At 42.4% G+C, this 26941-nt stretch overlaps 4 protein-coding genes across 5 annotated transcripts in view; 1 reads left to right on the top strand and 3 right to left on the bottom strand.

Annotated features, from left to right (window-relative positions):
• Positions 1–847: 847 nt before the first annotated feature.
• On the bottom strand, positions 848–11057 carry LOC306979222 (transient receptor potential cation channel subfamily M member 4-like). Its single transcript, XM_079578074.1, has 28 exons — positions 10860–11057; positions 9822–9883; positions 9559–9736; positions 9045–9225; positions 8260–8429; positions 7972–8149; positions 7480–7544; positions 7149–7382; positions 6647–6749; positions 6457–6578; positions 6081–6380; positions 5916–6017; positions 5715–5843; positions 5484–5613; positions 5128–5273; positions 4941–5053; positions 4736–4861; positions 3571–3620; positions 3267–3505; positions 3067–3182; positions 2824–2956; positions 2565–2739; positions 2323–2491; positions 2070–2251; positions 1825–1957; positions 1404–1476; positions 1200–1293; positions 848–1098 (listed from the first exon to the last, which is right to left on the bottom strand). Exons 1-28 carry the CDS (start codon positions 10914–10916, stop codon positions 1070–1072), a joined length of 3789 nt encoding a protein of 1262 aa, XP_079434200.1. The 5' UTR covers positions 10917–11057; the 3' UTR covers positions 848–1069.
• Positions 10988–26036, top strand: LOC306979230 (chaperone Ric-8A). The gene is made up of 15 exons (XM_079578087.1): positions 10988–11098; positions 12261–12416; positions 18586–18692; positions 18762–18809; positions 19030–19047; positions 19125–19214; positions 23118–23719; positions 23865–24000; positions 24171–24359; positions 24426–24520; positions 24602–24752; positions 24836–24931; positions 25071–25215; positions 25355–25634; positions 25847–26036. Exons 3-15 carry the CDS (start codon positions 18603–18605, stop codon positions 25974–25976), a joined length of 2070 nt encoding a protein of 689 aa, XP_079434213.1. The 5' UTR covers positions 10988–11098; positions 12261–12416; positions 18586–18602; the 3' UTR covers positions 25977–26036.
• LOC306979262 (uncharacterized protein) lies at positions 11577–13087 on the bottom strand. 2 transcript variants are annotated; one of them, XM_079578132.1, is made up of 4 exons: positions 13003–13087; positions 12646–12817; positions 12250–12399; positions 11577–11950 (listed from the first exon to the last, which is right to left on the bottom strand). In XM_079578132.1, the coding sequence occupies exons 2-4, from the start codon at positions 12714–12716 to the stop codon at positions 11791–11793; spliced, it is 381 nt and encodes a 126-aa protein (XP_079434258.1). In that variant the 5' UTR covers positions 12717–12817; positions 13003–13087; the 3' UTR covers positions 11577–11790. The 2 variants fall into 2 exon arrangements, with proteins under 2 accessions (XP_079434258.1, XP_079434257.1); XM_079578131.1 differs by having other exon boundaries at positions 12646–12727; positions 13003–13082.
• A 190-nt stretch (positions 26037–26226) lies between the features above and the next one.
• Positions 26227–26941, bottom strand: part of irf3 (interferon regulatory factor 3) — a 3767-nt gene continuing 3052 nt past the window's right edge. The window contains exons 9-11 of the mRNA XM_079576842.1: positions 26778–26941; positions 26554–26672; positions 26227–26463 (exon numbers count right to left, since the gene is read on the bottom strand). The exon at positions 26778–26941 is cut by the window's right edge and continues 120 nt beyond it. Coding sequence (XP_079432968.1) covers positions 26350–26463; positions 26554–26672; positions 26778–26941 — 397 coding nt within the window. The 3' untranslated portion in view covers positions 26227–26349. The remainder of the gene's footprint in view (positions 26464–26553; positions 26673–26777) is intronic.

Below are 26941 nucleotides of genomic sequence, written 5' to 3'. Positions count from 1 at the left end.
TGCATTGTTCTATGTTAACAAAAAGTCCCCTGCTCAAAAACCTGACTAGCAGAACGTTCTGATTTCATTATATTGCACTAATCAGTCACATAGCTACATGTCAGAATGATCCATGCCAAAGATGTAAATAGAAGGAAATGGAGAAGACGGCACATGTGTACATGTGTGTGCACACAAACATTCCAGAGGAACATTTCACTCTCTGAGGACATGGAGTTCTTTTGGCATAGCGTTATCAGCTTGAAGTCGAAGGTGTGCCAAGATTCTGATCTAATGCACAGGTGATGGCTGCGTTGAGTTTATAAAATCAAACTAATCTCACGGACATAAAAGTGTGGTTCTGAAGCAGAGACTCTGAGGCAAAAGTGATGACACTGGCCCTTCCTGTGAGCCATTGGTGCATGTGACAGGTGGCACACGAGCTATTTACAGTAAAGACTCTTTGAATGCTGTGCTCCACTATGTGACCTTCAGTAGTATTCAGCCACTCAGCTACTCCACATTTTACACTGTCCGCTTCAGACACTGCCAAGTCATTCCTTTACGGCTGTGACATAATGTTCTATGGCCACTCAGTACTCGTAATAAGACAGATACCTCAGATTAGTAGCCTAACCAATGCTACAATTATAATTACAGGGAAAGGGGTCACTATAACAAAATGTCAATTTAAAGCTTGGTTTTACAAATTCAAACCAATGATACAAATGAACAGCAGGCTCAGACAAGAGTGCAAAGTATAAATGTCTTAAAACAAATAATGGTATTTATTTTCATATTTAAAAAGACAATTTCATCAGAAATACTGTATCTATAGGCCTAAATGAGGCCTGGTAAAAAAAAATAATAATAATCAAGCAACAGCGTAAACATTTCTTCCAGTCAACCACTCGAGTTAGCATTAGATAAAATAAACATTTGATAACATTGCATTTCCATAATAACAATCCAATATGTTGCATCATAAAATAAGCTGGCTAGGCTAAGAAGCAGTACCAGACTTGGGCCTTGACTAGCCCTTGTGTGTGTCTCGGCTATTGACAAAGACCTCTTGACCTCTGCAACTTGGTTATGTAGAGTTGGAAGCCATGAAGGAATCTGTAATTGCAGATTAAACAGGGCAATTAAGAAACAATACCTAAAGCTAAAAGGGAGCAATGTGGACAAACTCGCTTCATAACATATGACATGCCAGGTACCTCTTGACAAAGGAGGAGCCCGAGGTGGTTTGAAAGTACTACTTTGTACCAATGTGTCAACAATCCAGCTAAGTGCATTTGAACAGTACTCCATCTACGGGAAAGTGTAAAAGTACTTTAAGACTGAACTGCTGAAACACAAATCTACAGACTTACATGAAATATACACTTTTTTGTATGAGTGTTGATGTAAAAAGAAGCTACCTCATTCTCCAACGCCCTGAGCCTCAAGTCCAAGTCTCTTGTTTCAGTCAGATGTTTAACCACATTATCCACTCTAAGACAGATAAGACAGATAAGATAGATAAGACAGATAAGATAGATAAGACAGATAAGATAGATAAGATAGATAAGACAGATAAGACAGATGAGACAGAAAAGATAGATAAGACAGATAGGATAGATAAGATTGAAAAGATAGATAAGATAGACAGATAGATAAACTCTGTTGTTTGTCCCCAAGGGTGACAGAAATTCATCTTTGACAGGCTCAAAACATGCATACACACATCCACAAAAAGGCACATTTAAAAACCAACAAAACAACAATGAACAGGACAAATAAAATGAAAATACACATTGAGCATTTCAGTACATCAATCTACTGTAACTGTAGAGTATTTACTTGGCAGACATCCTTTTGAGACGCTCTGAGTCACTGCTTTTCTGAATCTTATTCTGTGTCGTGAGAAAGTCTTCCTTCTGTATAGTTTCCCATGTCATTAGTCGATTTGCTGCTTTTCCTCTTAGTTCCAGCACTAGGAACAAAGCAGTGCAGCAACTTGTGCATTATTATCTTGAAAAGGTATAAACATATTGCATTTGAAGCAGTAACAAGTGAATTTACTTGAATATACAATACAATCTTACCAAAGTGATGAACCTTGACCGAGGGCACTTTGCGTATTTTTCTCCTGATAAACAAGTTTATGTGGGAGAGAATGATGAAAGGTGGGGCCAGAGAGGGTTTGGAGTGGTACTCTACTATCAGGTTGTAGCGCTGGAACTTCCAGTAGATGTCACTGTTGGCCTGGACCTCATTAAAAGTGTAGCTAGATGGACAAATTCAGTCAGTATAATAATAGAACAGGATGAATGATGCTACATTGAAATTGCCTTTTACCTGAACATGGCGATGAGCAGGTTGATGAGCAGAATGTTGGTCACCAACAAATAAACAACCAATAAAATCACCACAAGCCAGTTACTGTGCTCGAGCCTACATGGCTCTGCCCCTCCCTGAATCAGGGTGACATTCTCTGTGCACGGCATGTCCCACACTTTGGCAAAGACTGACAAACAGAAAGTTCTAAATTATGCCATGCCTTGTATTAAGAAGCTGTGAAATTCAAGAAAAAAACTTACCATCCATCTCCTCCACTGGGATCTGTCCAAAGATGTGCAAATAAGGCCTGTAGAAGACTCTGCGAAAGATGCGATCTAAGCGAGGGTCATAGGCATAAATCAAAGCCTGGTTGGCTACACCGTATGCCATAAGCCATACGCCGAGGAAGAAGAGGAAGAAGAAGACATCTTTCATCTGTGTGTGCAGAGACAGGGGTTACTAGGCTGTCTCTAATGTTATAGTGTATAAAGATTCCAATATATAATGGCTACAATATACCATCTTTCCAACAATAATGATTTTTGGTCCAAGTTGTCGATGAATGGCAAAAATGTGAATGAGACGTAACGTGAACACCATATAGTCAATACAAAGGACTTCTCGGCCAAATTCATAGGTCAGGGGAAACATCCTACAACACAGAGGAAATAAAGTGTGACAGCTCCCTCTTGTGGCCAAACATCTAAAAACCACAGTCACAACTTGCACAAAGAAATCAAACTAATATTCTTTGTCCTGTACCTGCAGATGAGTCCAACGATGAACAGTGCGATGGCTGTGAGGTCACATTTGTTCCACACATCCTGAATATACACTCTCAGTCTTTGCCTTAAAGATATAGCGCCCTGCAAGAAAGACTTATGGAAAAAGATATATAGTTTAATAAATGAGATTAGAAAAGCAGATGTTTATTTTCAGCCAGGTTACGTTTGGTCGCTCACCTCTCTGAACTCCTCACACACGATGGTGAACACCCAAAAGTACAGGACATACTCTGTGATGGCAGGACCATTGGGCGGCGGGGGCTTGAAGTCCACCAGCAAAACGTAGGCAAAGAGCAGCAGGAACAGGAAGTACATCAACACATTGCCCAAAAAGGAGGTGACGGGTGCGAACCAAAACTGACGCCATCTTGACACTATGAACGGACGCTTGGGCGGTCTGTAATGATGAGGAGCGCCTAAGCAGGGCAAGAACAATCAAGACAAGGTTGTATATAGTATTTTCCAAAGTGTTGCGTCATACCTTTTAGAAGAGTGTGTCCAGGAGTTGTTGGATCCTGGGCATCAGCTTCACTATTAAAATGAATATATTACTCAATTAAAACATTTACTTTGAGATTACATTACAAAAATTATCTGCTTGGAGTGCATCGATATGTGTTATGGTTTAGCAAAACATAACGGTGTTTTTTTATTGTTTACAATCTTTGAGAGAATGAGGTAGTTGTAGAGGTAGCATTTCAGTGAAAGCCCTGAACTTCCTTTTTCATTTTCAAACTGAAAAAATTGAGCTAGTTGCTTTAAATTGTCTTTTGTTAGAAGTTATTCCCAATGATTTCCGAACAAGGAAAAGCACCTTTCATACAGTAACCCTAGCATGGCTAACACCAGACTAAAATCACAAGTGATATTTAGTCTGGGGACCACCAATTCATTTTCTCATAGGAGAGGTGTGGTTTACGATCGTCCATAGTCGTTTATTGGGCGATACGAAAAAAAAAAAAAAAGTCTATCATGCGTCTGCACGTAGCTATAGTCAATCGTATCATCGTATGAGATGACTTATGACGTACTCGCTGTAAACTTTTGAGATAAACTATTTAGAACAAGGTCTAAAGCTTGATCGAAAAATACCATCGTGTCTGCTGCTGTCATGTAGGATCCATAAATAAACTTTTTTTTTTTTATCCTTAAATAAACTACAAGCTTCCGAATATATCGAATAGCGCATCATCGTCTTGCCGTTCCTCCTCGTTCTGTGATTGGTTCCCAAATCCATGGGAAAATTTCAGCCATGGTCCCCAGGCTGTTGTGCAGTTCGAAATGATTCAAGCGCACACAGCAGCATGGCGTTAGCCAGGTTAACAGTAACCCAGTAATTTTTACAATGTTAACTGGTACCAAGCTAATTGTTTTTAGCATCCATTCCTGTTTCTTTGCTCAATAGGATTATGAAAATAGTGATAGCCTTAATGATATGCACATGGTGAGTACGGCAAAGCAAAACAAGGCAGAGCGTCATTCACTGTTTCTTCCATGTTAGCGATCAATAAAAGTTTGCTATATTTAGATGCAGACGGTACAATACACTCCGTGGTGCCAAAAAACATCAGTCTTTTAATACACACATGCCCTTTCTGATAACTATTCAGATATTGAGCTGTCTTGGGACCAGAGGCAATACTTACATGTGCTTTATGTCTGAGAAAGAGAATACAGTCGCACCATAGAGACTTTCATTGTCTCTAGAAAGTGGATAATCCTCATGTGGCTTTTTATTATCCTCCTGCAGGTGTTGTTCCTCGTCTTGATTTCTATTGCAGGATTTTGAAAAGAGATTACTTGCATGTCATTTGCCATCATTGCCATCACCAGTGGTGTCTGCGGTAGTACCTGAAAGAAATGAGGTCGGTGTAGCACAGCACGGGGCAGAAGAAGGTGAGCAGCAGCTTCCAAACGTCTGTGTCCCGCTTCATGTCACCCCACCAAATCTGGGACAGCAGAGACTTGCGGGGGAAAGACACAAGGTTGTAAAATACAGATAGACAATTGGACTCCCATGTATTGCCCTAAGATTCACCTGCACTCCGTCGTGGCTAAAGAAAAGCCGTGCGTCAGCCCCCATGCCCATCTGAAGACAGGTCGTCCCGCCCCAAACTGGAGATTTTCTAATGAGCAGGGTAAATGAGCGGCTCTCATCACTCCGGTAACAAGAGCTAAACACATCTGGGAAAGCAAATAAATACAAATGAAACTAGAGCATTTTATATCCTTATATTTTTCTATTAATTAGCTATAGAACAAAAACACTAACAGAAGGGATCCACTGACAACTCGCCCACCCACCCAAATCTATTACTTAATGAAGTGTCCACACCTAGAACCAGACCCGGATCCACTTATTATGAGACTTTTATATGAAGAGAGACCACTCACCATGTGCAATGTTTTCAAACTTTTGGGCGAGCTCTTTCATTGAGAGTTTAGTCTCCGTCTCGACCTCCAGTTTTGACAAATCCCTCAAAATCTTACAGCCTCCGAGAGCACTCAGCACTGACTCTCCAGTCTAGATGAGAAAACGAACGGAAAACAAAGAAAAAAGTGCAGTCAGAGAGGAGATTTTTTTTTTGGGGGGGGGGGGGGGGGGTCATTTGATGAGATTTTTACCATTTCCCAGAACAGAGTGGCCATCTCATGCCGGTTCTGCAGCACGGCCCAGATAAACAGAGAGGCCCAGGGATACAAGCAGCGTTTCTCACGATACATACAGTCTCCCTGAAGGATCTTACTCACACGCTGCAAAGGTGGATAGAAATCAAAGTATTTCAGATGAAAGGAAACATTTAAAAAACGTTTTTAAGAATGTACCTTCATTGCCCGGCGTCTCGATGCCAGCTGTTCTAATCCCACAGCGTCAAAGTAAAATGGTTGGCACACATCTCCCATCAACAGCTCTAATACCCCTGACACCTGAAAAGCATCAGCCATGATAACATTTGTGTAAAAGCACTAAATAAAGAAGGACTGCCTTACCTCAAAAAGAGTAATATCCAGTTCTGGCCCAGTGAGGGGTGTCTCAGTTGAGATTTTAGTAGGTGATGCTGGAGGACTTCTTAGTATGGGGCCGTTTGGTGTAGTTCCCTGACGCTCCTGTAGACGGCGCTGCAGCAGTTGGTAAACGAGAGTGCCCTCAGCTACAGACTGGTATAATGTTTCCAGTCGTCCATAGGTCAGATATTCCAAGATGTTGAGGCCATTCTCGGTGAAGAGTCGGACGAAGTTGGGCTTGTCATTGATTAGCGCGTCAGTCATTGATTCTTCCAAATCATCATACTAAATAAGACGTGATTTATTAATGTTCACCAGAACAAACAGAGACTCTATGTTCCGCAGATGCGACATACAGTACCTTCCACTGAATGTCTCCATTGAAGAGTTCACTTTTAGCAATGTCCACCCTGTTCCATGTGACTGCCAACTTCAGCTCTTCATTGTAAGGACTGCCATCGATTGATTCCCGCTGTTTACTGGCTGAAGACACACATTACATATATTGAAGAGATTTAATTTCTTACACATGGATTAAAATATTGTCTCACCTCCAACCAATGCTTTTAACAAGACCGTGTCAAAGTCATTGGGGCCTTCTTGCTCGCCGTGGTATATCGTGATGAATCCTCTGTTGTTGTAAATGTTTAATGCCTGTGTGCACAAACAATATGTGTGAATGTTGTGAATCAACTATACACCATTGTAATACTGCACTTTGTCCACGAGGGGGAGGCAGATTACAACTATTTAACTGAAAACTGTAAGGGAAGGAGCATGGAATCCAATCCATTTCAAATTCAGTACAGCCCTCACCTTTGTTGTTGTCTATAGATATTTTTACAATCACTCAGTGCAAGTCTTGTTTCGAATAAATTCTTTGACATCATCATTTATCATTCATTTTAACTTCTTTAACTAATTGATGAGAAATGTCTGAACCTACAAACGTGTCTAATGTGTTATACCAGAAAATCAACCTTTTGAATCGATTTCTTGTTTTACTACACGGACAAGACATAACAGATTGTTGGGGGGGGAAGAAGCCTGTACCTGCTCGACAAGTTTGTCCGTGTCTGCCTCGGAGGGGAAGTACTTCTTGATTCGCTCTGCCATGCGCTCTTTCAGGTCGACACTGGGGCCCGGCTCACTGTCTCCCTCTCCGGGCGACTGGACCACAGGGGCCGAGGACAGGTTCTCCAGAATATCACTCAGAAAGTCTGCAAGGCCTCCAGAGCCGGCCAGCACCAGCCAGGGCATGGAGTTTTTCAGGGACTGCTCCACTCTCTGAAGAGCGCACAAGCCGCATTAGTTTGACTAATAACTAGATTAACTAGGAGTGAAGAACTAACTCCCATTTTAATTTAAATCACCGCCACTTTACCTCCATCATGTTTGCCTCCCCTGACACCAGCATACACATGACGGGAATATCAATGCTCCCGCTGCCTGCAAAAATAAATAAAAATATAAAAACATGACATGAAGAAATGTTATGACTCACAGATGTAATTCAAATTCAAATTAAATGTACCACAAAAACCTGCTTGCTTTCACATGTGTGAGCCAAGTCTTTATTTCGTGTAAGGGCATGCAACGTTTTCCTGCAGCAAATTCCTCGGGACAGGCATAATAGGACACGCTTGCATTTTACACATAGTTATGGTGCACTACCACTAGGAGGACCATTCTGGAACAATGTTGGACAGTACGTTTCCTTTTGTTTTGTGGCAAGCAGAAGCATAGTATAGGTCAATTGTAGAACTATATGGAACAAAACATCCAACTTAAAATGAATCTTTACCAAATAATGTCTCTTTTGTTAGGATTTGTGACAAGTAATTATTAGTGGTGCAAATTACAAGTCATCACCCACCCCAGATTCCTGTGCGCTGATGAGAGATGTAGTCTTCCAGTTTTGCCCTGAAGCCTGTTTCCCCTCCGGGCCGCCCCACACTCCCATCATCCACCAGCAGGAAGGCCTGGTAGTTGTTGTCCAGGCAGCAGGAGTCCTGCGATGTGTTCTTGACATGATACTTAGCAGGAAAGCTGCCCTGAATAAACACACATTCAAAGACTTCATCAGCTGGGTGGCCACCGCAAATCAGATTTAGAGTCTGAATTACATTACAACTTTGACATTTAAAGTGTAAAAATAGCTAACCTGAGGATTGATAAGCTGTTCCCGGTTGTGCACAAGTCCCCATGGGGCGATGCCCAAAGCCACAACTTTGTTGGTGGTGACAGAGGAGGCCGCAGTGGCATGATCCCGAACAGCCTCCCCGACACACCGCCCAATACCCTCACGTAGCCCTGCAGTCATGATCCATGCCCCTGGAAAAAAAGACAAAAAAGAATTACTTTCTAAGAGTCATTTTCCTTTTGTGTGAGTTATGAGTAGTATTTTTGTGAGTGATTATCTCTGTGTTGATCTGTGGCCTTGACAGAACAGTTACTTGGAATGACCTCAGCATCAATAAGCTTGCACTGTGTCACCTGCACTTGTCATGGCAACAGAGGAAATGGCTATTGTTGGACCAAATTAGGACCTAACCCCTGGGAGTCATAGGGTCAGTGGCACGACATTTTACGACCCGTCTTTGCTCGTTAGGTAATTTACAAGTTGGAACCAAACTAAATGAAAACTAAAAAATGAATAGGACAAATGAAGTCAAAAAAACCTTCTGATGCAACAGATGGTTGACTAAATGTATTATAGTTCTCATTAAGTTACTTGACATTTCACAAAACGGAAAAATGTTTGATTTTGTCAATTCTTCACAACCTCCCCCTAAAAAAACAAATTAAAAAAACAACAACAATACACACGCACTAAATCTACCAGATTAGTACCAAAATATTGACAATAAGTTTGCTTGGAGCCAAATATCGTATTGAATTATATTGCAGTTCTATTATATTGGACTTAGTTCCCCTTGTGTGTTGTACCAGTGCTCTGTGAAGCCTTGACCAGTCCCTGTCTGATGACCTCTCGGACCCATGTCTTCACCTTGGCTCTTCCCTCTCCTCCCACCACGGACACCACCAGGTTTGGAGCGGGCAGTTTCCAGTTCACAGTCATCAGTGTGTACACCATCGAGGGGGACGTGTCCCAGGACAGCCGCAAGAACTATTGGTCCATAAAAGACAGAGAAAAGCAGAAACAGCTCAACTCCATCACAAAGCAGTTTGAGTCACAAAACAATAATTATCATACTAAAAAGTTACTTTGGGATTAAACTTTTCAAGTCTGGTTTGTGGATCACATACAAACATTCTTTGGGTTTGTTAGTTTTAAATGGAAATCAGGTGAGGACATTGTGAGGTAAATCTGCAGATTTGCTATAGCAGGATAATGGAGCATGTCAGTATCATTAACGATCATGTCCAATGTTTGTGGAATAGCTTTGGAATATCATTGATGGGCTGCTACCAAACCGTGTATTCAATAGTGAGCACTCACATGGCTCTGCCTCTTGCTGGCTCCAGCGAACTGCAGCTCCCCAAAGGCGTCTGTGGGGTACTCTGAGGAGTGCTGGGCGCTATCCCAGTGGTTAACAATGGCAGTGCTGAAAAAGTCTCCCAGAGCCACAGAAGCATGGTCATCTCGCTTACCTCCACACTGGCAGAGGTTTCCATTACTGAGAGAATAACAAGAGACAAAGACACATGAGAACAGGCCGTCACGTTACATACAATCCAAATATTAGAGACAAGAGACTTTACCTGAAAGAATCCTCAACAAAAGTGGAGCAAACTCTCTTTTTGAAGATTTTAGGGATCCAGCTCTAAAACAACAGAGTTTTTTCATGTAAAACATTGCATGTTTGAACTAGAAACACTTTGAAAACTATCTATTGATATCATGGTGAGATATGTGCGGTACCTAAACACCTGGCTGTGACTTCTGGCAGGAGTCTGTAGTTTTGGCTTCAGCTGCTGTTGCTTACTATGACCAGTCATCTACAGGCTCTTAACATCTTTGGCGTTAGTCTGTGATGTAAATGTTGTATCCTACCATAGGCTGCTTATGACAAATATGCAGCATGGCTAATTGTAGTACATTTAAATACTGGATTGACATATGTTAGAAAGTGCTCTGTTGCATAGGCCATAATACAATACATGAACAAAGCAAAGCCTGAGATTAGCCAATCCAACTGCATTAATGGCATATTTACTGGTAATGAAAACAGACTTTTAAGTCTGCATTATTAGTACAATGAGTCTCTGGCCTCATCATGTGGCTCGTGCCCGGTGTTGTTATGAATCTGCGGAGAGCCTGTGTGTTTTGCATAGTCACTGGTCTACATTCTTCCTTCTTCTTTCCTCCACTGCGTCGAGCCGATAGTTTGTCTGACAGCCTCACAACAGCCTGTCATTTCTTACAGAATGGGGAAAGCGCACACAAAAAGGCGTTTCAGTTTTACCAATATGAGGAAGACACAAACACATTGTGATAAATGCATTTTCCAACTTCCGCTGTTTTGAAAACTGACACCACTTTTACGCAGCGAAACTCCCCGACACTGAACAAATGAAAGTTAGCCTTGTTTCCTGCACACACTGTAAAATAATCAGTAAAAACGATTGCTGCCTGAAGTGGGACAGGCTGTAGTTTTTACGCTCAAGACTTGTGGTCTGAACATCCGGCTTTAAACTTGCCCATAATCTTGTGTACAGTCTCGTCTACAGATGCGCCCTGGATAGACTCCACTGTAATGCGCGTGCAGCTGCCACGTGACGCTGGTATTTGAAAATTACCTGATCCTTCTCAGCTTTTCTTTTGTGCCTGCTGCCTCCTTCTCCCGCGTCTCTCATGGTTTGTTTCTCCTCTTCGGCTCAGGACAGACAGGAACAAAGAAGGTTGCCGTCAGGTTCTGTTTGTGAGCATTTCCACTCCTGCGGCTGTAGTCGACCAGACAGCCTGTAGCAGGGGACCACAGAGCCTCAAACCGGGGCAAGAAACCGACACAAGTAGGCGTAAAAGAGGCTCTCCTCAGGTGAGGGTGTGGTTTCACAATAGTTTCTCACTCACTTCTCCAGGGATCGAGGCTTCAAACTCAGCTGATAGGAGTGGCTTTCAACACAAACAAACAAGCTCTGTGGGCTGGTGCACTCTTTGTCATCAGGTCTGGCTAGTTAACAGAAGCAGTTCTTGGGAATGAATAAAAAGCAAGTCTGTGTCAATATGAAGCTGGTATTGTATCTCACAAAGCCTTTCAGCTGTCATTATAGATCCTCAAATATCTCAGTTAGTCCTGGATTAGTGCAGCTTCTCATCATAATCGAATGCTTTACAACAAAAATAAATTATAGACTACAAGCTGAAGCACTGAAATAGGCTAGTATAATATTCTTCTTCACAATAGCCTGCATCTCAAGTCAAACACAATACAAAGTTCTGCAAGTTTATTACTTTATTATAGGTATTGGCAGTAATATAAATACGGTTAGATATAGAGATGCCCAGAACCCCTTTGTAGTGGCGCAGCTTACATTCATTTTACAGTACCAGACAGTCCGATCAAACAGACAATATACATATAGTTTAAATAGAGATCCAGCCTCAGTCCATGTAATAAATGTAAAAGTTTTCTATAATAATAATACATTTTATTTGTTTGGCGCCTAAGCATTCAAGGTCGCCTTACATCAAGGAAACACAATAAAGTATACACTATAAATATGAACGCTATCTGCCGTAGCCTTGAGGATCATTGGCCTTCTTCGACTCATCTTTCCCGTTTGTTTTGCTGATGTGGTAGAGCGTGTTGGCCAGGTTGTGGAGCTGGCATGTCCCGAGCTGGCATCCGCGCTGAGGGGCCCTTCGTGGACGTAGCCTCAATGCCACACTGTGGATTACAAGAAGAAAGAGTTAGACAAGGTATCCACACATTTTTTCCATGAAGGAAGTTATAATACAGTGCTATCTGCTAATTGGCTATTTGACTTGACTTAAACTTATGTATTTGACAATGCACAGAGGACATTAGTTTAAAAAAAAGAGATGGCATGGTTATAGCAAAACATGCGAATTTCCACCCACAGTCCCTGGACAGGTTGATGTTATACTTGCAAATTGGCACCCTGATAAGTCTATTGTGGTGCAGGAAACCCCCAAAACCCAACTAACATTGGAATCATCTTGTACCTGTGTTTCAGTGCGTCCTTGATCTGCTGGTTGTCATCTGTTAGAAATGGGATGATCTTCAGAGCTGGAACATGTTGCACTCGCTCTGTCGCTTCTGGTCTTTCCGCTCCGGACAGTTGCACAAAGTCGTCTGAAGCCGCAGAATCAGCACTGCAGCACAAAACATGGTAAGGCCATGGACTTGATATGAGATAAGGTTAGAGATATGAGATATTTTTTTTCCCTTGACTCACAATGAAAGAGGGAGTGTGTTCATTTGTAATTGCTAGTATTGGTCTAAACCCATTCCAAACCCTAAAAAGCTTGTTTTACAACTTTCCTGAAGCAATGCAGCCACAGTGATGTAAACGTAATGTAAACAACTAGCCTGCTCTTTTACAAGCAATACAAACTTACCTTTGAGTGGATGTGATTGGCACGGCAGCGGTGAATGGCACAGTCAAAAGCAGAAGAATGGCTATCTCCATACCGCACAGGCCTGAAACAAGATGCTAGTTTAGTTTGGAAAACGTGGAGGAAAAGGCCAAAGTGGATCGGTGTGAGCTTGAGGAAGATGTCTCACACACTTCTGTTTAGATTGATCACAATTGGCAATAAAAGTATAAAAACACAATTCAAAAAAAGTCACATTTCAATAGTGCCAATCACATGGGTGTATTTAAGTCAAACTTCAACAGTAGACTGTGTTACATCACATAATAAAAGAACAAATGAGTCAATAGGAATCCCAATAAAACATCGAAGTAGACTCACCAACTTCAAAAGGCAAAGGCCGGCTGTGTCTGTTGGAGTAAACCATCAAATCTAGGCTGTAGTGAACTTTCCGTAAGAGTCTTGGATGTTGTTGTGTCGACTCCTCTCACCTCGGCCCCTTATAAAGTGATGGAGAGCGAGTGGGCGTGCCGTCGGCGTGGTCACATGCAGTCCATCTCCCACGCGATCGGTGAGTTATGTTGGCAGGTTTATTCTTTATTTACAAGGACTGCGGCTGTATCATAAACAACCCTGAAGTGCCAAACAAAACAATGTGTATTTACATGTATGAAACAGCCTTCTACGCACCTTCCCATGACGTTTGCATTTGAGCCCATGTCAACTCCTCGCAACCCTCCTTTCCCCTGACCCCCCCCGCCCGCTTCCTCTTGCATCCTTCAGCTTGCTTACTGCACTCGCGGCCGAGCAATTGTTCTAGAAGCGCTCTTTCATTTCCATCACCTGCAGGAAGTGCACAGGGTCAGAAATAACCACCCAATTTTCCCTCCGACTATTATTTCTGTAACTTTTTCCCTTGAGTCACTTCACCATTCACCTTGTTTATTTCTCAATGCCCTTCCCAAGCCCACCAAATATAAACAACATCCGCTGATAAACAATGTATTAATCATTTTCCGTCACTTGGGTTTTAATTGTGTTGCCGGCGTCACTTCACGGCACGGTGCCGCAGTGGTCGGTGCGCACTGCTCACAGCACACAGCAGTGTATAGTCATGTGAGGAAGCTGTAGAAATACAGTGGTAAAAAAAATATGTGAACCCTAAATTGGTCATGAAATGTGGTCTGATCTTTATTTGAATTACAGGAATGAGTAAACAGTGCCTGCTTAAACTCAAGCTAAATCATATTTTATGAGCCATAACATAAACATTCACAGGACAGTCAGCGTGGAAAAAGCAAGTGAACGTCCTGGCTAGGCCTCCAAGACCTAATTAGATAAATGTATGTAGACATTTAGAGTCAGGTGTGAGCCAACCTGAAACCTCCAATCACTCTTGTTGAAAAGCATTGTCTGATGTGCACCAGGTCTCGCTCAAAAGAGCTCTCTGTGGACCCACAATCAAGAATTGTTGATTTGTATAACGCTGGAAAAGGCTACAGAACCATCTCTAGAAGTCTCGATGTTCACAAATCCACGGTTAGACAAACTGTCAATAAATGGAGACAGTTTGGCACTGTTGCTTCACTCTGTAAAGATGACTCCGAGAGCACCGCGCAGAATACTTAATGAGATAAAAAAAAACAATTACAACAACAACAACAACAACCTACTGTCAGCTAAAGACTTACAGACCAGCATCTCTGCTGACACATCTATAATATGTAAAACATTGACCAAGAATGGGGTTCATGGGAAACGCCACGGAGGATAAGCCACTGCTGTCTAAAAAAAAACATTTCTGCACGGAAACCACACCAACACCAACAGCTTTACTGCCTCAAGGCCTAGAACAGTTGCTCTCATCAATGGAAAAATTAATTGAAAAGTTTATCAAGATCGAAGCTTGAGGCCATCAGCCCAACAGTTGAAGCTCAACAGAGGATGGTGCTGCAACAAGTCAATGATCCGAAGCACAAACGTAAATCCACTTCAGAAGAATAAAATACACGTTCTGGAATGGCCCAGTTAAAGTCCTGACCTAAACCTGATTAAGATGCTGTGGCATGACCTCAAGAAAGATATTCAACCAAACATCCGAGGAATCTCGCTGAACAGCAGCAGTTTTGTCAAGAGGAATAGTCCAAGATTTATCCTGATCATTGTGCACGTCTAATCTACAGCTATAGTAAACATCTGGGTGAAGTTATTGCTGCCAAATGAGGGTCAACCAGCTATTGAATCTAAGGGTTCACTTACTTTTTCATCCCTGTCCTGTGACTGTTTACGTGTTACATGTAATTGGTTGGGTGGAATTAGTGGTGCACTGTTTACTCATTCTTGTGATTTTAATAAAGATCAGACCACATTGACCAATTTAGGCATAAATGTAAGAAATTCCAAAAGGTTCACATACTTTTTCCTCTCACTGTACTAGTGCAGTCTTACAGGTTTGTTGACATTATACCCAAGTTCTTGTAAATTTCAAAAATGGAACTGTAGGTATATTAAGCTGGTAAGTATATGTGTGTTTTCTGTTTATTACTATTATTATTTATTATTCATTCAAACAACAATGTCGCTCCAGAGGGAACATGCTTTCAGTGGTAGGGGAAACCTTGATGGGCACAGGAACTTGCCAAATCCACACAGAAAGGACTAAAGTGGTCCAAGAATCAAACCTGGGACCTTTGTAATGTTACAGTATCTTACTTCTGACTAACTATTGAAAAAAAAAACATTCTCTCTATTATTTTTAAACTAATGGAATTAGTTCATAAGCCATTATTGAACAAGAAATTATAAATCTGCTGTTCGAGAATACTAATCATTTATTTAATCACAGAATTAGTTTTGGCTTGTACTTGAAAAACAAGTGTAGTGAAGCATCTCTCTAGGAATCAAGTCCGTGGTGAATCCACTTTTAGAAATACAAGGAGTCCCATAGGAGCTGGGGTCAAGTCATTATGGGCCCCTCCACCTCCCGCTCAGTCCATTGTGCACTTTTCCTGTGACTAACATCTGTCCAGGCTCATGCAGTCACGGAGGCAGCCTGACTCACTACTCTAATCCTCTAATGAGAAAGCACTTTTATGATAATAGAGACAATAGTGCTTTATTAACCACTTCCACTTCAACTGCCGCGATTACAGGAGAGCAAATGATACGAGCACTTGTTCCTGTGCACCTGTTACTTGATAAGAGAAATTAAGTAATGGGATATCTGGGAAATGTGATATCTTTATTTTTATTTTTTGGTAACTGTAAATGATGAAATTCTTTGACATTTTGTACAATCATAAACGATTTATATCAACATGTAAGCACAGACTCATGCATCGGTTTCCTGCATGAGTATAGTGGAAAATTTATGTGATGATTACTTGAATGACAGATAAGGGGTAGGTTTACTATAAGTTCTTTGAACTTCTTCCTACTCCTTTTGAGCACAAAGTCTTGTTTTGTATTTTTTTTTCTTTCTGTAAAATGTTGACATACTTTTCTGCTCAAATGAATAAATAAATGAAAATGAAATGAATGAGACTGACCAAAACCAATGCACTGTGTAGTGTTGCTTATTCGTATAGCGCTTTCAGATGACACACGTTACGCCAAAGCACTTCACAGGTCGGGGCAAGCAACGTCAGCCCTTGGTCTTTTGTCAAGGAAGAAAGTCGTCCCGCCACAAAACAAACTTGCCTACCTCTGGTGTTGGGGATATGTTCTTCATTCACTCCACACATGGTGGTGGTAAGCTTCGTATGTAGCTACAGTTTCCCCTGGTTTAGACTGACAGAAGCGCAGCTGCATGTCTGTGGTATTCTACTTATAACCTTTGTAGATATTAGATTAGAGATCTGTGTTGATTCAGTTATTATGAACTAATTTTGTGTGCAAATGAGACTTAGACAAACCACAAGGGAATCTGTGTTGTCACAGTAGCTCAATAATTGTAATCTTACAAACCAATTGAGAGCAATTATACTAATAATAAGGATGAAATTAATGAATGAATATAATGATTAGTGGAAAATAAGCAGAATAAGCACCTATGCAGTACTTAAGTATGAAAATATGACAAGTGGATCATATAAATTACAATATATACAAAAGATGGTCTATTGTCTAATTGTAACACTGCAAATGAACAGTGGAGCGTTGACATGAATGAGAGCTGGACTATGGTATGAATGTGCTCCTGTAACGTTCACATATCTTTGCACACTTGGGAAATTACTTGGAAAAAAAACTTTAAAGGGATTTTAAAAGAAGAAATAAAAGAAGTGATGCCTTTTGCTTCTGAAAACTTTACTTTTAGGACTTGTATATACACAATACTATCAAAATATTCAACTGATTTTCGGCATGCATTCAGAGGCAGTGTTGAGACTGCCCTGAGTGTTATGACAGCCGCTGATGTGTTTCAGGCGGATTAAAGTGGACAGGCCCAGATTGTTTACGTCAGGGACAAGTGTTGTCTGCACCGGCCGGGGGGGTTACAGGAGGCAATTTCTCTTCAGAACCTGTTGATATCCTGTATTCCCGAGTGTGCCTCTAATTCATCTTGTAGCAATAAGCTGGTTTCCCTGAGAGCCGGGTCCCTCCTGTCTTCTCTCCCTTCGCTGTCCTGCGCTATCGCTGACGTAGTGCGTGCATCCTGTTGTTGTAAGGCCAGAGCCGGCAGCTGTTTACCTCGGCCTCCCGGACACTGCTTCCTCTTACCCACCGTGGGCACAAGAGTGGAGTATCCTGCCAGGAAAAGCTGTCCGTCACATAAAGCACTATCTTCTCACACACTTTCGGCCCAGGACAAGTCAAGACACACAGCATCATAAACAACTGACTGCAGAAAAGTAGGTTACAGGGGAAACAAGTAGATGGAGGAACAAATACTTAGGAGTGATATACATTTGTTGACTTAGCTGCACTGTGCACTGACACAACCTGTAACTCAGAGATACTTGAATTTGACTTTATCTCCCTTTAGCGGGAGTCCTGGCCACAGAGGGGATCCTATTGTGCATGTTTTTATTGGTAGAGGAAGTCCGAGTACCCAGAGGAAACAAAGAGAACATGCAAAATACACAATAAAGTCACTCCTGCCTGGGAACGAACACAGGCCCTTCTTGCTGTGATGCGAGAGCGTGACTTCTGTGTCGCCCAGTTTTAATGGTGCACATAATGTACTCTGAAAATGACATAAAAAAATCTGTCTCTACTTATTTATTTCTGTAAAATAAAATAAAATATGCACTGTGAACTGAACATGGCAAATGCATTCACAAAGACAATCTAAATTGCTCCATATACTGTATATACTATACATAGCAAAGGAGAGGCAATTGTTTTGTTTTTTTGTTGTTGTTTTTTCTTGTGGCGTTGGTCTCACAGCAATTATCCCATAGATCCGCCACGGCTGTGAACATATTCATCAACATCCAAAATGTTGATGGGGTGAAACAGTGTAAAACCTGTAAAAAAGGTCAGAGGGTCACTGCCGGTATAAGCCCGAGTCCATTAGTGGATTATAGACATAACCACTGCACAGCTCCTGCATGTCTCTGGGATTAGAGACGCGCACATTATAGAGGCAGAGGGGCATGCGACAGGACGAGCGGTCAGTTTGACAAAATCACAAGCGAAACAGGACTTTTTGTGCCTAGCGTTCCGGGGAAATAACACCGACTGAGATTACCTTCATTGCTCACAAGGTAAATACGGATTTGGACAATACAAAAGTCTTACCAGTGTCTAATCCAGAGCTGCATTCATGATGGTGTATATCTATAGACTAGATTAATTGTTTGATTGACATGTAGTGCTGTCTACATGGTCAGCTTTTAGCTTCAAAGGATTTTCTATTAAATTGCAATGCTCTGATAAAAGTTTCATTATATTAGCAAGCTCATTTTGATTAATACAGAATCTCTTTCTTGTCGTACTTCTCATTTTCCACTTGACCAGAGCTGATAGTAGGCAACATGGACATAGATCTTGAGGGGATAATCCAGTGCATCAAGCGTGGAGACACAGGCAGCGTTCAGATCCATCTGCAGGAGTTTAACAAACAGGTAATGTTGCTATTTTAAATGGAGACATGTTTGAGTTTTAGTAACCTGGCCGTTGTGTTGTGTTGGCAGTATACACAGTGCTTCTTCTTTGACAAGGAGGAAAGAAATCGCAGGAAGGTAAGTTTGGTTCGGCCATGCACTACCACCCCCTTCACTCCCCTCACCCCCTCCCCACTCCGATGTGATTAGTAATTCTGCTGCATCAGTCGTCCCTCATCCTCTCTCCTTAGGCAGATTGAGTCCAAGCCACAAGTTCCAAATCATAATCTATTCAGCCCTTTGCCATTAACGCCTCTACTTTTCTGTTCCATGTTTCCGCCACGTGGGTTCTCTGTAGCAAAGGAGACTTGAAGAGGTAGTGGGTTTGGGTCACCTATTTGTAACGCAATAGGGTTTTGCTTTGGTCTCATTTTGTGTGTCCTGCTTTGCCAGTTTAAGAAGAACAAAGTGAGAAACTACACAGATTCAGACTCAGACAGTGAAGAGTATGAAGAGGAAGACCGGGGCCTCTTCCTCAGACAAGTATGTTTGAACTGCTGTCACACTATGCAAATTAGGCCTATATTTGGTGATGGGGATTTAGTAATGACGAGTTGTAAACCAAGTTGTTCTTTCATGCTTTGGTCAATCTTAATATCTAGTCCATTAAGCCAGTAGATTATTACTACAAAGACAAAGTATATATCTTTTTACACACCTGACCAGTGCTGACATAGACTAAAGAGACTGTCCTCCAACAGAAAACGACACAAGTGGTCGTTTGTCTTATCCCTTAATTACGACCATATAAGACGTTTACTAAAACAGCGCCCCCAAGCTCCCATTGAGGGGATGTACATTTACATTACATTCAACCCGATTCAGAAACAACTTTATTTTACGTAGTGTTTTGCGATGACGATTCCAAAACTCAAACGCAAAGAAATAAATCACAAACTGGCAAAATTAGCCCCAATTGCAATAAGTGAGGGCAACTAGCCGTCCCAGGTCTTCAGCCCCGCCACACCTGTGGAGGAACTGAACGTCCAGCGGTGCCAAAGGCTCTCCAAGCGCGCTCTGCGCTATTACGCATCACACTTCCCCAACCGCAGCAGCGGCTACAGGTCACCACTCTCATCATTTATTATATTATATGTGTGGCTATGGGTTATCGCCATTTTACTCACAACAACAGCGACACCAAAGCACTACTCACCATTGACGCCTTCGTTTCTTCTCCTCCATATGCGTCACTGCCAACTCCATAAACTCTCCTGTCACTTCCATCTCTGTCCTCAAACGTCCTCGTGTCTCAGACTCCGTGTCTCCCGTACGTCCGGTTGTCCGGTGACCGCGGCGACCCTCGGATCCGCCCCGGGTTCCAGTGCACATGATGCGGGGAAACTCCTCTGTCGTCCCGGCAAAGTCGGGCCTCGGCTCCGCTGCTGTTCTCCACAAAGTCCTGCATCTTTGTCAGAGTTCCTCTTGAAAACGAGCTCCAAATGTCCTGATCAAACTGATGTGGTTCATTTCTCCGCAGTTTCGTCATTTAAGGATAAAAATATAAAACATCACAGCTGTGTTTAGCTCGCGGGTTTTTCCAACTAGATTTGACGGACACTCGCTCTGTCCAATGAAAACACGTGAATCAGCTCGAGGGCGTTTGGGCAGGTGAGCCTGCGCTCTGATTGGCTGAAGGGTCAGCTACGTCATATCCAGTAATATTTGTTAATAATTATCATCATTATATTATAAACAATCTGAAATAAACTGTTATAGAGCAATTCCTCTGATGCCTGTGATTTATATGGACTAAAGCAGGATTTAACCCTATAGCAAAAGGTGCACAGGTGGGAAGAAAAAAGAAAGGGGTTTATGTATTTGATTTGATTTATTTATTTGTACATTTCTTATTATCTACTACTTATGCATTTATATATTTACTGCAGCAATAAAAATTCTTTCTGGGATCCATTTATTTATATTTTTAATTGTTATTGAGTTTTTTACTTTTACTCAAGTAATATTATTTTGAAGTAGTATCTGTACTCGAGTGTATAGTTCTCTTTTTACTGAGTAAATCTGCAAGCGGCAAACTGAAGAAAACAAATGAAAATGAATCAAAGCACAATGAATCTAAACCTGTATTAATTTTCTTGTGTCTTATCAAAATAATTGTGATTTATTTTTTTCTGGGGTATTTTTTACACATATCAGAAATTTCAACATTGTTTTATGTTTTTTCTCTGCTTTATCAACATTAAACCTTAATTAGACAAACATTTACTCAGGGGTTATGATAAAATTAAGAAACAAAAACATAATTCTTATAGTTTTCATCATGTCACGTTTCATCTGGACCGTGAGGGTTCGCACATCCATGTGGTGCATGTGTGTGTTGGTTGATCATATGTGATGTCAGTGGAGCCACAGGAGGAGCCACAGGAGGAGGAGCCACAGCCACATGTGGATCACCAGTGTTAAGTCATGTAACATAAAAGTTAGTGTGTACATTTGACCATCTCAGCGTTGTACACTGGCTCACAAAGGAACCTAAAGATCTGGACGCAATTGGACTGTCCAGAACTCCATGAAGCACATCTGTCCCTGCAGCTGTTCATTAGATGTTTACATCATAGGGAATGATGATGATGTTCCTCTGCACAAAACAGATCAGAAATAATGCAACCTCCTCATTACTATTTGATAAAGTCATGTTTACATTTCTATGTTTTATTAAAACACACTTGACAGTAGCCTGTATGATTTACATGATGGCGGCACATGTGGCTGAGTGGTTTGTGCTCTGGCCTCACAGCAAGAGGGTCCTGGGTTAAATTCCCTTTAAGTGTGGAGTTCATCTGCACCCCAACTAAAGATAAGATATGATAAGATAAGATAAACGTCTTTAGCCCCAGAGGGGGATTTGTCTTTTTTCTTGGCGACAGAGCCGCTCATCTGCGCACACACAATCAGACATGACAAAACATTCACACTGAACACAAAGTGCCACATCGGCAGTGTCTCTATTACATTTGCTTTAAACATAAAACATGTGCATTAGGTGAATCCTCCTGCAGGTGATTCTGACCATCAGCCTGGCTCCACATCTGGAGATGGTCCCCAAATGCTACACGCTCCTGCCCACTGCTCCTGACGGCTCGCCTCAGTCGAAGGAGGGGCCACATGCAGAGACACATTTTGTAATGTCACATAAATGATCTTAACCTTTATCTGCATCATGTGTTTAGCCCATTATGTCATGCATAGAAACACATATGGGTAGAATGATTATTATGACCAAGACATTTATTTTGAATAGAAAAATAATAAAATGTGTAACATTGTCCATATAAATCACAAACATCAGAGGAAATGCTTTACAACAGTTTATTTCAGATTGTTTATAATATAATGATGATAATTATTAACAAATATTACTGGATATGACGTAGCAGACCCTTCAGCCAATCAGAGCGCAGGCTCACCTGCCCAAACGCCCTCGAGCTGATTCACGTGTTTTCATTGGACAGAGCGAGTGTCCGTCAAATCTAGTTGGAAAAACCCGCGAGCCAAACACAGCTGTGATGTTTTATATTTTTATCCTTAAATGACGAAACTGCGGAGAAATGAACCACATCAGTTTGATCAGGACATTTGGAGCTCGTTTTCAAGAGGAACTCTGACAGAGATGCGGGACTTTGTGGAGAACAGCAGCGGAGCCGAGGCCCGACTTTGCCGGGATGAAGAGAGGCGTTTCTCCGCATCATGCGCACTGGAACCCGGGGCGGATCCGAGGGTCGCCGCGGTCACCGGACACCTGGACGTACGGGAGACACGGAGTCTGAGACACGAGGACGTTTGAGGACAGAGATGGAAGTGACAGGAGAGTTTATGGAGTTGGCAGTGACGCATATGGAGGAGAAGACAGGAAGGCGTCAGTGGTGAGTTGTGCTTTGGTGTCGCTGTTGTTGTGAGTAAAATGGCGATAACCGATAGCTCACACATATAATATAATAAATGATGAGGATGGTGAATGGTAGCCGCTGCTGCGGTTGGGGAGGTGTAATGCGTAATAGCGCAGAGCGCGCTTGGAGAGCCTTTGGCACAGCTGGACGTTCAGTTCCTCCACAGGTGTGGCGGGGCTGAAGACCTGGGACGGCTTTACTTAGTGCATGTGGGGCTCATTTTGCCAGTTTGTGATTTATTTCTTTGCGTTTGAGTTTTGGAATCGTCATCGCAAAACACTACGTAAAATAAAGTCGTTTCTGAATCGGGTTGAATGTAATGTAAATGTACATCCCCTCAATGGGAGCTTGGGGGCGCTGTTTTAGTAAACGTCTTATATGGTCGTAATTAAGGGATAAGACAAACGACCACTTGTGTCGTATGGATTTGGAGGACTTGTTGGGACTAAACGTTAACTGCTTGTGCTTTTCTTTTAAGAATTTGGCCCTGGTGTTGGTCGGGTTTATCAGAACAGAAGCCCAATGCAACTTGCTGAAAGTGTCGCTCCGAAGCCTCCGGATCCTGTCCCGGGACAAGAGGGTCCTGGCCCCTCTAGTGACCGATAGTGCTCTCCTGACTCTGGCCAAACTCGCCGGTCTGACTTCAGGAGAAACCAAAGAGGAGCTTTCTGATCCAGATTTAAACTTCTACGACAACATCATTGTGTCCCTGGCTGAAGCCAAAGCTCAGCGGAGCCATGATGATGCTGATGATGATGATGATGACAATGAAGCCTACATGGAAACTGCAGAGCAGAATGAGGAGTGCATAGAGGAGGATGGCCAGAGCGCTTACAGTGGAGATGTGGAGAGCATGAGCTGGGTCAGCAGCCCTCGGCCCAGTATCAATGAAGCTAACAGGGGCAGCGTCCATCAGAAAGTGCTGGAGCGAGGAAGAAGGGATCGGCGGGAGAGCAAGATAGAGACAGAGGGAGAGGAAGACAGCGATTCGGTAGAGGCTCAGAGGAAGGAGGCCATGAAGGTGTTATGTAACGTGGTCTACAACAGCACCTGGGCCCAGGAGAGGTTCAGCACTCTCGGGTACATAACACTGTTGTAATCCGTGTACATGATTCCTGTAGGCCTGTTCAACACACTACGTTACTGTTGGCTTTTGAATCAACATTTATAAGAAATGATTTGTTACTAATTTTACCTTGACCCTTTGCATTTGCTGTCCCTCCAGGCTGTTGAGTGGACTGACACAGTTGGTCTCTGTCAGCGCCAGCACTTCACCTCCCTCCAGTGTTCAGTTCTATGAACTGCGCCTCATGTTCCTGATGACAGCTTTAAGGCGAGAGCTCAGCAAACAACTTCAACAGGTTGCGCTACTCATTTCTCAAGTTCCACATGAACAATTCAAACAGTAAATTCAGACAATATGAAATATTCCTTATCAAATCCTGTCATTCTTACAGATCTTGTTATGACAAATTAAAATAATTTATTACATTGTGGTGTTTTTAAAACTACTTGTCCTGTCCTGTTGCAGGAGGGTGGGGTGTCCATCCTCACAGCTGCTCTGGAGAGATGCCTGGAGGTGCAATGGAAGGATCAATATGAGTGTGCGCTGGACCCTGCCACTCCTCCCATCTCTCTGGACGCCTCCCAGCGTGCTGTGGAGATTCTTAAAATTCTTTTCAACATCACCTACAGAACCCACCGACAGGAGCCGAAAGAGGTCAGTGTGGATATTATGAGGCTATAAAGAATGGACAGATCAAAAGGCCTGTGCTCTGCTCCTTAGGAAGATGCAGCTCAATACAGACACCTAGTGGCTATACTTCGTCTCTGCCTCATGAGGAAGTGTGTGATGACAGAGGACACTGATGAACTACAGGGGTGAGTTCATGCTTTGTGTAAAAGGGAAATCAATTGTAGCATTTTCTGACTATCTTGTACACTTAATATGGGATCCCACAGTCACACCATAAATTTGCTGTCAGCGCTACCCCTTCTGTGTCTGGATGTGCTCCTCCAGGCGCCTCTGGCTCCTGGTTCAGAGCAGCTCAACGGTGTTAACATGGACTGTGTGCACAACCTGCTGCTTTTTATGGAGCGGCGGCTGGAGCAGGTCAGTCTGGACTGTGAGGAACAGTGTGAGGTGTCTCCACTCAGACAGAGCCTCTGTGAAAATGTTTCTTTTTCTACTCTCAGGGTGAAAAGGTCAAAGAGAAACTAACCCCCATCATCAACCTGCTGACTGAGAGCTGTCGTGCTCACAGAGAAACACGGAAGTACCTCAGAAATCAGGTTCTATTGCTGGAAAACAGTTATTCTGTACTCTGTACCCAACCTGTAATGACTATATTGTTGTTCCACTTTATGATATACATTTAGCAAAGGGTGTGTCCAGTTCTTAACTAATTTTTATTTTGACTCTATTGCTTAGATCCTGCCGCCGCTCAGAGACGTGTCCCAGAGACCAGAGGACGGGTCGACTGTGAAAAGCCGCCTCGTTCGCCTCATGACACACCTGGACACGGACGTGAAACACTGCGCCGCAGACCTCATCTTTGTCCTCTGCAAAGAAAACGGTACAGGCACAAAAATCTTTCCTAAATACAGTATAACATAAATTACTGAGGTACTGTTAGACCATGCCCATACAAATCTGTATTTAAGTTCCTTTGTGCTTTTATCAAGTGGACTTTCACAATGACTTCTCTCCCTCAGTGCGGCGTTTTGTGAAATACACGGGCTATGGAAACGCGGCGGGCCTGTTGGCCACCAGGGGTCTGCTGGGGGGGCAGTGCACTCCTAGCTCTAGCATCACCGCCCACTTCTCCAGTGATTCAGACTCCGACACTGAGGAGTACAGGCAGCTGAAGGACCGCATCAACCCAGTGACGGGGCGGGTGGAGGCCCAGCAGCCGGACCCCATGGAGGGCATGACCGAGGAGGAGAAGGAAGAGGAGGCCAAGAGGCTCATCATGCTCTTCAGCAAACTCTCCAGGTCTGTCAACTGCAGGGCTAGGGCTGAAAGAGTTAATATATACATGATCCCATATTGGGGCAAGTGTTGTCAATTAAATTGAATTTAAAAAAGAGCAGTACCAGCGTAAAGCCACCCTAATTGTGTTAAGCTACCTGCAACTTTTAAAGATTTTGATTTGCTATGCAATTCTTCATACCAGAGATCACTGATGCTCCTGTCTCTTTATTCAGAGAGGACATTATCCAGCCGATGGGTGTGAACTCAGAGGGGCGGCTCGTTCCCATGGCGGGACTCAGAGGGAACTCCATCACGGAGGAGGGACACTCTGACTCAGAGAATGAATGTGAAGAAGAAAAGTAACATGTCTATTTATTCATATATTTATGTATTTGTAAAACATTTATCTTACTCTTACAGTGTTACAAGTGATTCCACATAAAATTACCCACATGGTTTCATAGCGCTTTCCCTGTGATTCCCTTTCCCTCATGATTTATTTCTATTATGTCTATTGTATATACACATATTATTATACACCACTCATTTATTTTCATGTGCAATTACGTATTTAAAATGTAAACTTTAGTGAAATAAATCATTGCAAAATCATTTTTTTCAATCATCAATTTTTGGGTCCACATTATATAGTGTGATTTTTTCATTTAAGTTAAAAGCACAAAATAGGCTAAAATGACTTTTTACAAGAAAATCATCAAGCATTATTGGACTTGCATCAGAACATCTCCATCATCTCCTCCAGCGATATCTGCAGTTCCACTGACTGCAGAGAGGAGGCCCCCCCGGCCACCGCTATTTCATTCAGAAGCTCCAGCGAAGTCAGCACCACCTGTGATGAAAAAGAGAAAAAAAAATACACACACTATTCTTATCAACTGACAAAACTCTGTCCAATGTAAAACAAGGCAGTTTCACTCACCTCCACCATGATGAGCTTCTTACTCCATTGCTTGTTGTCAGGGTCCGGCCACTTCTCCCCCAAACAGAAGAACAAGGAGCTTGGCGGTCTTTCTTTGCCATTCATGAAATCTATAATTCCTGTAAAGACCAATCAAAATCAATACAAATAGGCTAATAAATGTTAAAATTGTGGTATCAGACTAACTGTGCAATAAATGAAAATAACCAAATCGTCTCTTTCACCTTGCATAAAGTCCTTAAACATATAAAGTTGTCGAGGCTCTTTTGGAACCTCTAGGGGCTGTCTGCTCTGGTCGAGGTTTGAGAAGCTCCAGTAAGCCCTGGTTTCCCCGTGCCGATGCCCATACACCGTGTGACCTGACACGCCCACGTCAAGCCCACCCAAG

Source organism: Gobius niger (assembly GCF_951799975.1).
Source record: "Gobius niger genome assembly, chromosome: 19".
Taxonomy (NCBI): domain Eukaryota; kingdom Metazoa; phylum Chordata; class Actinopteri; order Gobiiformes; family Gobiidae; genus Gobius; species Gobius niger.
Note: the sequence above shows the minus strand (reverse complement) of the source record. Positions and strands in the feature narration are given on the sequence as shown.